We start from the raw sequence: 10804 nt of genomic DNA on the forward strand, positions 1-10804 counted from the left end.
GAAACTATAGAGGAAATATCTTATGTATTGTCAATACATAATGTAATATCATCTGTCAATTAAAAAACTAATGTCCTATAGGAAAGGGTAGAACAGAAGGTGGGACATCTGGAAAGCAGAAAGAATTCTGGTACCTGAGCACAGGTAACCAGCCATGTGGCAGCATGTAGGTTAAAATAAATGGGTTATTTTAGTTATGATTCCAGTTAGCTATATGGCCAAGGTATCTGTAAGTATATTTTGATCTGAGACTTATTTCTGGTGCATGGGGCTAGGAGAAGAACCAGACCTAATATCTACAGACATTAGTTTAGGAAAGGTTATTAATACCTTAAGTTAATTTGTTTTTAACTGATTCCATTAGTGAAACTGTCCTGTATATTATTCTGAACAAGTGAGCAAGAAAATGCTAAATGCAGAATTCCTCAGCGTTGTAACATTCCTACATTATATAACCATGGGCAATAACTAGGTTTAATACCCAGCATAACAAAAATAAATAAATAAATAAACCCAAATTTAAAAAATGATGAGAAACTCAGACAGAAAAGGAAGACGTATCAAGCTAAAAATGAATTGGAAGTAGAGGGTGAAGAGCCTTGCATGCAAAATAAGACCCCAAGTCCAGCATGGCCTTACCTCAGAAGTCTTGAGTGAGATTTCCACACACATAGACCGCCCCACAGCAGGCAGCTGCCCCGACAGGGCCTTCTTTGCTTCATGGGTGACTTCTGGGATGTCCTTGATTGCTAAATTGAACTAAAAACCAAGAGCAATTTATGTGTAAAACCATCTCAAGGAGTATTATATGAACACAGAGCAGTGTATGCAGGTATTGCTTTAGTATTAAAAACATTAAGCTACTTCTTCCTTCCCTATGGCAAACAGTTTGCACTGGAGCCTTTCAAGTCTCAGGCTATGGGAATGTTAAGGAGGAAGGGTCACGGAATACCCCAAACATGAGAATGGCAGGAGTTGGCTGTCTCCCTGCTCTCAACCTGGTGTCATAAAGCTGGCACCCCCACCATCCACCTCAGTAAGAATTTATTACCCTGACAGCTATAAGGCTTCACTCCTTGTTTAACTTTTTAACGTCCCGCCTCCCTACAGCCCCTGAGTACTTAGATGAAGCATCTTCTACACCCCTGCCATGGCCAACGGCCAATGGTCTGTGGTCACACAGACTTTGCCCCAAAGACCATGGCTACCTCCCTAGGGGCATAAATACCCCCTTTCTTTCTAGCTGTCTTCAGACACTCCAGAAGAGGGCATCAGATCTCTTTATGGATGGTTGTGAGCCACCATGTGGTTGCTGGGATTTGAACTCAGGACCTTCAGAAGAGCAGTTAGTGCTCTTAACTGCTGAGCCATCTCTCCAGCCCCTAAATCCCCCTTTCTTGCCACTAATAAATGAACCAGCTCTCCAAAGCCGTTCCGGGAGTGTCCGTTGCCTGTGCCCTCAGCTGACCAGGCTCCTGTATTGCACCTACAATAAGCTTCCCTCCCTCCAGGCCAGCTCAGTGCACAATGGGCCTGGTTACCCCGAGGAGTCGTGGACAAGAGGCAGCATAAGGCTAAAAAGGTTACCTTCTACAAAGATTAGCAATCAAGAGACTATTTTATTTCTTAAGTACTAAATTTTACCATCTGTTACAGCAGAAAATCAAGGTCCAGATGAATAGCAGACTAATTTTTATAAAGAATGTACATACTCTCTATAAGGAGTCAAATGATTTAGCAACCCTATAAGCAGTATGCCTCACATGGCAGTAGGACCTCTTACATTTATTCCTTTTGACAAACACCATAGTGTACACACACCCATTAGCAAATAGAAATTTACCCAATCTGAACCAGTCGGGGAAGATGATGAGCGGGTGCAAATCTTTTCTCCAAGTCGAGCCTGGACAATCACTTGGACAGTCTGAAACCAAAATGCAAAATAAGAAACATGGCTTGAGCCATGAACACTTAGAGCCATGGCTCTAAGCCTGAGCACTGCCAGGAAAGGTGAAAGGGAACGGGAGAGAGCCAGAGAAGAGGAAGAAAGAGCAAAGGAAAGGATTTAGATTCTTAGGGGTTTAAAATTCTGCCTAAGCAGGGCTAAAAAGACGCTAGCTACAGGCATAGTGGCACACGCCTCTAGTTCCGGCACTTGGGAGACAGAGCAAGTGGATCTCTGAGAGTGAGTTTGAGGACAGCCAGGGCTACACAGAGAAACACTGTCTTGAAAAACAAAAACAAAAACCAAAACCCAACCAACCAGCCAATGTGTGTAGTATTAGAGAAACGCATCTTTGAGAGTGTCTGTGAGGGTGAGTGTAGGGGATCGCCCCACTCTCTGGGCTGGGATACACAGAAAGCGGAAAGGGAAGCTGGAGAGACTACAGCAGCGAAGAGTGCTAGCTGCACAGTACTCATGACTAGAGTCGGGTCCCAGCACCCACAAAAGCCAGACCTGCTACAAGTGCCTGTAGCTCCACCTCTGAGCCATCAACATCCTTTTCAAACCATCTAAGCACAAGTGTATACATACATGAATGAGCACACGCGCTCAAGCTGCAGACTGATATTTAAGGACTGGAAAGATGGCTCAGTAGATTAAAGCAGTTACAGCAAACCTGAGGAACTAAGTTCAATCACCATGACCCACATGGTGGAAGGAGGGAACAGACTCCTGTAAGTTGCCTGCTGACTTCCACAAGTGCTGTGGTATGCACACATACATGCATGTGTGCGTACACCCCACATACCCTACACCCCCACAAACACACACACACACAAACAAAAGGAGCAATAAGAATGTGAAAAGGGAAAATGGAGTACAGAGCAGTGCTCACACGTGTAATCCTAGCACTGGGAAGGCTGACATGGGACTGCTATGGGTTTGAGGCCTGCCTGGATTACAAAGTGAAACCTTATCTCAAAACCAAGAGTCAGCCAGATGAGTACTGGAATTTTCACTTCTCTGTGTCCTGATCCCACATGATGAGCCAGCAGCCTCCAGCCTTCAGGATGGACTACATTCTCTCAACTATGAGACAAAAACAAAAGCTTCCTCCCTCAGGTTACTTCAAGAATTTGGTTACAGAACAAGGAAAGTCACTAGCACACTGGACGTTCTGGTGTTAGTGAAGCAGTGAGGAAGATGGCGAAAGGCTGCCCATTCCACTTCAGTCTTTGTTCCCACCCTAAGGGAATATATTGTGCCAACAGCCTGAGATAACACTTTGACATTTCTACAGACAGCCTTATAAAAAAAATTTTTTTTGAACAAGTAGCTGTGGAAAATTGGAAGCTACTTTTTAGTTACACCCCCAATTCCACCCCCACACTTCACAGTTTGGTTTACAACAGACAAAAGTATCCCTGAAAATGGGTAAGCTGCAAGCTGTTATGCTACATTTCCAACGGTGGCTCTCTAAGGGAGAAGTATGAAAATATTTCTAGCTGTCTCCAGCTCAAGAAAATGGACATATTACCTTGAGGGCAAAAAACTTAATAAACTTGTCCAAGTCCTTTCTGTCCTGGGAACTGAGATCAGTTTCCATTGCCTACTGGAACCTGTAATAGAACACAAGAGAAGTGATGACAAATGTGACTAACCTGTTTAAAAACAGACCACTACGTCAGAGCACAGACGGGAGCCTACTAGCTGTACGATAGTCATGTGGGAGTGGGAGAAGAGATTGCCTTCAAAGATACCAAAGGAGAAAACATTAAAATACTATCACTTGAGGAAACTCATCCCGCACAAGCAGCCATATCTAGGAACCTACGAAATAGATGAGGTCAATTAAACTCACTCTGAAGTTTTATTTATTTATTTATTTATTTATTTATTTATTTATTTATTTATTTATTTATTCATTTAATGTAAGTACATTGTCTTCAGACACTCCAAAAGAGGGTATCAAACTTCATTATGGATGGTTGTGAGACACCATGTGGTTGCTGGGATTTGATCTCAGGACCTTTGGAAGAGCAGTCGACGCTCTTAACCGCTGAGCCATCTAACCAGCCCCACTCTGAAGTTTTGATTATGATGGAGGGGAGGGGCCAAACTCCAGTGCTGGTCCCCCCTCCTCAATCTGCTCTGTTGTTTGCTGCTATGCATGCCAGGCTAGCTGGCCTGTGGGCTTCTGGAGACTTGCCTCTACCTTCCATATTGCCATAGGAACACTGGGCTGGAACACATGACTATGCCTGGCTTTACTTGAGTTCTAGGGACTCAAATGCAAGTCCTCAAACTTGTGCAACAAGTACTTTACCCAATGAGTCACCACCCAAGCCAGAATTTGAAACTTTGAGCTTTCCATAGAATTTATCTAACTTTCACGAGAAGCACTGCTAACACAAATGAGTTCATCTACATTACTTCAAAAGACTACCAATCATTCTCACTTTTGAAGACTCCAGATCTGTTTTGAGAAGCAAGTGACATGAAAAGCTATCTTCAGAATAGAGAACTCATATGGGAACACTTCAGTCTCATGGAAGATCACAAATTTCCAAAGCACAATGGTGCCCACCCTCTCATCCAACCTAAGGTGAACATGTATGAACTGGTTTGAAAGGATAAGAAGGAATAAAACATTTAGGAAAAGAAGAGCATGAATGTCATGCTAGTAATGGAGTAAAAGATGTTTGGAGGGCTGGTGAGATGGCTCAGTTGGTAAGAGCACCCGACTGCTCTTCAGAAGGTCCAGAGTTCAAATCCCAGCAACCACATGGTGGCTCACAACCATCCGTAACAAGATCTGACGCCCTCTTCTGGAGTGTCTGAAGACAGCTACAGTGTACTTACATATAATAAATAAATAAATCTTTAAAAAAAAAAAAAAAAGATGTTTGGAAATATGAAGTATCCAGTTTCTTTTCTTTTCCAAGACAGACAGACATTTTGCTTCCTAAGACCTGCTTCTGAAACTTCATGCCCAACATTCTTCAGTAATTCAGGCACTAACAAGGCTTATAAGGGCAATCATCCACAGTAGAGAGGTAGCTCAACGGTTAAGAGTACTTGCTGGATAGAAATTTGGATCCCAGTATCCATGTCAGTTCACAGATGCCTGTGTCTCTGGCTCCAAAGAAGCCTTCCTCTGTCTTCCACAGGTACCCACCACACAGATGTACACTCAGATAAATGAAAAAACAACACACCTGGGCTAGAGAGATGGCTTAGTGATTAAGAGCACTGGTTGTTCTTCCAGAGGGTCTCAGTTCAATTCCCAGAACCTATATGGCAGCTCACAACTGTAAGTAATCCCAGTTGCAGGGGATCTGACCCCCTCATACAGATATACATGCAGGCAAAACATATATGTACAATAAAACAACAGAAAAAAATTAAAAATAAAAAACACCCTAGAATCCCATAAATATTGGATGGATGTGGCAGCCCATCTGTAATCCCAGTACTTGGATCCCAGAGCAAGCTGGCTAGCTGGACTAGCCACATCAACGAGCTCTGGGTTCAAGTTAGAGACCCTGACTCAATACATAAGGAGGAAGCAACTGAGGAAGATAGCTGATACCAAACTCTGTCCTCCTCATGCACCTGTACATACACATATATATACATACATGTACTCCCACACATGCATACAAACATGAAAAAAAGGGAATAAAAGGGAAATGCACTCAAACAGGCAAAGAAGTTAAGAGTCAGGTATGACAACACGCACCTCAACTCCAGCGCTTGGGAGATGGAAGCAGGAGGATTATTTTGAAGCTTGCTTGTGGACTCATCTCTATCTCAAAATAAGAGTAGAAAGGGGGCTAGGCTAGGCGCACAGCTTAGTAGTAGATGACTTCCCTATCGTGTGTGAGGCCCCAGGTTCAACACTTAGTACTCAACAAAACTGAAAAAGTTAAACCATTCTTGTTTGCAGAACAATTTTACAAGTTAAAAAAATTAAAATAAAAAAATTTGGACCTGATGGCAAATGCCTTTAATCTCTGCACTGTGGAGAAAGAGACAGGCAGATCTCTATGTACTTTAGGTCAGCAGGGTCCACATAGGGAGCTCCAAGACAGCTTAGGCTCTGTAGAGAGAGACACTGACTTTAGAAAAAAAAAAAAAAAAAAAAAAAAAGCCGGGCGTGGTGGTGCACACCTTTAATCCCAGCACTCNGGAGGCAGAGGCAGGCGGATTTCTGAGTTCGAGGNCAGCCTGGTCTACAGAGTGAGTTCCAGGACAGCCAGGGCTATACAGAGAAACCCTGTCTCGAAAAACCAAAAAAAAAAAAAAAAAAAATTCTAATGACATTCATCACAGAAACAGAAAAAACAAAACCCCAACCCTAAAACATGCAGAGAATCAGAAAAAATTCCCAAAGATCCACAGCGATCTTTTTTGTTGTTGTTGTTGTTGTTGTTGTTGTTGTTGTTGTTTTGTTTGTTTGTTTTTGAGACAGGACTTCTCTGTATAGCCCTGGCTGTCCTGGAACTCACTCTGTAGACCAGGCTGGCCTCGAACTCAGAAATCTGTCTGCCTCTGCCTCCCAAGCGCTGGGATTAAGGGTGTGTGCCATCACTGCCTGGCAGGATCCACAGCAATCTTAAGCAAAAAGAATAAAACCAGAGATTACTGTGCCATCTGACTTCAAAATACAGAGACCAAAACAGCAGGGTACCATCATAAATACAGATACAGACCAAAGGGACAGAATAGAAAAGCTCAGAAATATACCCATACATTTTTCTGTCAAAAGACTTTTGACAAAGGTACAAAAAGTACAGAAAAGAAAAAGACAGTCTTTTCAGTGAACAGTGTTGGGAAAATTGGATGTTCATATACAGAGCTAAACCAGAAGCGTATGCATCAGTATATTTTAAAAAACCAATTCAAAATTGGCTAAGGACTTAATGTTTAAGATCTGAAACTATGAAAAGTGCTAGAAGAAGACAGAAAAACTCCATGACATTGGTCTGGGCAATGTTATTTATAGATATGACTTCAAACACGTGGGGCTGGAAACAAAACTATAGATCTTGTGTGTGTGTGTATGTGTGTGTGTGTGTGTCTTGAGACCTTTTTGTCTATAAACACTCTTGCTCAGCTCATCAGAACATTTTTTTCCTCACATGAACTGCTGTCCAATTTTAGAATCCAAAATAAAACCAATCTGGAACTGTGGATGACTGTAACGTCCTTTAACAGGGCTCACCACCCCAAGGTCCCAAAGCAACACAGAAACAAATGGGAGATAAAAATGTGCTGCAGGATTAGACTGACCTTATTCTTCACCCTCAAGGAGAGTAATTATATTCTTGCCACAGAACTACCAGAATACACATTATGTGTTGTGACTTTCTGTGCACCTGGCAGCACTGAAAGAATTGTGTAGCTACAATTATGGAAGCCCAAAAGATGCCGATCTCCCACGGGGAAAAAGCTATCTTTCAGGCAGCCGTGTCTGCTGGTCCCTACACCTGCTCATTTAAACACTCAATTTGCCTTTGCAATATAAATAAATAGTAAGCCGGGCGTGGTGGCGCACGCCTTTAATCCCAGCACTTGGGAGGCAGAAGAGGCAGGCGGATTTCTGAGTTTGGGGCCAGCCTGGTCTACAAAGTGAGTTCCAGGACAGCCAGGGCTATACAGAAAAACCCTGTCTCTAAAACAAACAAACAAAAACAAAAATAAATAAATAGTAGCTTCACTTTTTCTTTTGCTTTTTTTGAGAAATTTAAGAACACAAAGGGAAACTTGGTGTGAACGTTACAGGAGACCTACAGGGCTAGGGAGATGCCTCAGGGGACAAGCATGAGGACTTGAGTTTAAATCCTAAGAACTACCATCTGCGGTGGTAGTGTGCAATCCTAGTGGTCTTCCATCAAGATGGGAGGCAGAGACAGGAGAATCCCTGGGAAACCAAGGGTGAACCAACCTGAAGAATGCAGCTGTGAAGGAGAGGCTGACTCAACCAAGGTGGAATTTGAAGACTGACACACAAAGTTGTTTTCTGATCTTCCCACTTGTGCTAGTCCAACACACCCACACACTTACAGAATAAACAAAAATAAGAAGATCCACAACTGAACTTCCCCCCGCCCCCCGTCCTTTACTATAATGGTCAGTTGTTAAATGCTATTGTGGAGAACTATTTGCTGAGGCTTCTTTTTTTTTTTTTTTTCCCCCAGAGACAGGGTTTCTCTATGTAGCCCTGGCTGTCCTGGAACTCACTCTGTAGACCAGGCTGGCCTCAAACTCAGAAATCTGCCAGCCTCTGCCTCCCAAGTGCTAGGATTAAAGGCATGTGCCAACAACACCCAGCTTGCTGAGGCTTCTTTTGTTTTAGTTTTCTTTTGTTGTTGTTTGTTTGTTTTTCGAGACAAGGTTTCTCTGTATAGCCCTGGCTGTCCTGGAACTCACTGTGTAGACCACTCAGAAATGCCCCTGCCTCTGCTTCCCAAGTGCTGGTTTCGTCTTCACAGCTATCCTAGGAATGCAGCCTAGTTAACTTTGCCTCTGGAAGCTTAGGTTATAAAGCTCAAGCAGATCACTGGGGGACTAATTATAGTAAAGCACAGTCATCGAACTGTTCTTAGGACCCAGAAGTTTGGGTGACCTCTGCAAGGTGACTTCCAGTTATCCCCATGCAATGCGGTAAAAATGGGTGGACTGATTCTGAAAGGGTAATGAGTCTTACTGGCACCTTCAGGACAGAACTTGGTCATGGAAACTGGCAAGCAGTGATCCTGTGTCAAGTCCAGGATGGGAGACACATTCCAGAGAACTAGTTCTATTAGTTTGAACAAGGTTTTGAGGACAACATCAGTTATAAGGGACTTTCTGAGTAGAAAGCTAAGTAAAAGTAGTGAATATGTTACCTTTCCTAAAACAGGACACTCAGGGAAACGAAGCCATTAGTAGACTGCAATCATTCCACTATAAACTCTATACACTCCTTCCTCTAACAGGGTCCCTGCATTGGTTGAGCAGAGACTGCTATCATTCTGGTTATGTGTGCCCTCCTAACCTTGCTCCTCTCCAAATCAGCCATGCCACTCCGAGTCCTCTTAAGATGGAGTTCTGAGGAAGCCCCTACTGTCTTCTCAAAATTGTTGGCCTTTAAATAAATCTGATTCCTTCCTATCAATTCCTGTCACTTGTCCTAGTCTATAGCCATACAACCCTGATGGTAACTGATTCTAGTTCCCTTCTTTTGAATATCAGTCTTTGACACTTAATTCTGGGAATACTAACTACAAAGGAAAATGGGTTTAACTTCTGCTACAATCAATCAATCAATCAATAAATCAATTAATAAGTAAAATCTAATCAGAGAACTAGAAAGCTGAGGCAGAAGGATCTTGGTTCCAGCCTAGGCTCAAAACAAGTAAGCTATAAGAACAAAAACCAAATATATCAGTCTAGAGTCTTGTTCCTTAAAATGTACAGTTTGAACTTTCATTTCTGTAGACTAAAAGACAGTTACTGCTCGTGTTTTAATATTTTAATTATTTTATTTAAACATACTTATATTCTGCCTGTATGTGTATCTGTATACGACATGTGTCCAGGCCCCACAAAAATCAGGAGGCCATCAGATCTCCTGGAACTGGAACTACAGATGGTTGTAAACCACTGATGGGAGTGAAATTATGATCTTGGCTCCTTGCCCTTTAATCCCAGCACCAGGAAGACAAATGCAGGTGGATCTCTGTGAGCTCTAAGCCAACATGGCCCACATAGTGAGTTCCAGGCCAGCAAGAGCTACAAAGTGAGACCCTGTCTCAAAAACAAACACAGAAAGTGAGGAGGATTATAAGCAGACACAAACATGGACAAGAACAGGCACAAAGGGAACATAAAAGTTCTAGAAGATGCCAGGCAGAGGTAGCACACACCTTTGATCCCAGCATTCAGGAGGCAGAAGAGGATTTCTGTCCTCTTGAGGCTAGCCTGGTCTACAGAGTACATTAAAGGATAGCCAGGGCTAAAGAGAGAAACCCTGTCTCCAAAAACCAACCAACCAAACAAACAAACAATCCTTAAAAAGAAAGTCAGACAGAGAGATGGAAAAAAGAGAGATACTAAAAACAAGACTGAGAGTTCACAGGAACTACTCACAGTCCGGACACCGACACACTCTGCCCTGATACCACTCTGGTCAGAACGGTACTATTTATAAAGCTGGCCACTAACTTTTTGGAAACACTACATTGGAAGGCTAACACAAGCTTCAGCCATCAAAGTAGACACATGTTAAATTGTAGGACTGCTCTTGTCTCACTTGGCCTGTCACAATGGAGTTTTTCTTTGTGATAAGTAACTTTTGACTGCCCCATTCAATACTGAACACACACACCAAAAAGAAAGGAGACCTTGCCGTATGTATGTGAGGCTGACAGCACAGTCATTATGCCCAAGATTCAGGTTAGTTTTATGTTGTTGTCAGGGGGTTGACCAGGAACTAGGATTTGCTTGCCTCTGACTCCAGAGTGCTGATATTAAAGGCATCTGCCATCACACCAGTCTATTTTTTTCCAACTCAGACAAACTGGTAGTCTACTTCCCTGAAATATACAGGGAGGTCCTCAGTCACTAATTGGCTACACATTGAATTTAAAGCCATCGACTACAGAAAACCTTGACTAAGGGTCAGTGAGATGGCTCAGCAGCTAGTAAACCTGGGGACTTGAGTTTGATCCCTAGGAATAAATGGTAGGAGAGAACCAACTTCTAAAAGTTTTTCTCTGACTTCCATACATGCATTATAGCACAATACAATTATAATAAATAATATGTATTTAAATAATGCAAGTGCTTCAAGACAGGATTTCTTTTTTTTTT

The 10804-nt window shown here is 42.5% G+C and overlaps 1 protein-coding gene across 7 annotated transcripts in view; it reads right to left on the bottom strand.

The window, feature by feature from the left end:
• Nucleotides 1-10804, bottom strand: part of Atg13 (autophagy related 13) — a 38980-nt gene that overhangs the window by 17972 nt on the left and 10204 nt on the right. For all 7 annotated transcript variants that reach the window (XM_029536383.1, XM_029536380.1, XM_029536379.1 and 4 more), the window contains exons 2-4: nt 3483-3564; nt 1844-1924; nt 640-759 (exon numbers count right to left, since the gene is read on the bottom strand). In XM_029536383.1, the coding sequence (XP_029392243.1) occupies nt 640-759; nt 1844-1924; nt 3483-3551 (270 nt within the window). In that variant the 5' untranslated portion in view covers nt 3552-3564. The remainder of the gene's footprint in view (nt 1-639; nt 760-1843; nt 1925-3482; nt 3565-10804) is intronic.

Source organism: Mus pahari, chromosome 3 (assembly GCF_900095145.1).
Source record: "Mus pahari chromosome 3, PAHARI_EIJ_v1.1, whole genome shotgun sequence".
Classification (NCBI taxonomy): Eukaryota; Metazoa; Chordata; class Mammalia; order Rodentia; family Muridae; genus Mus; species Mus pahari.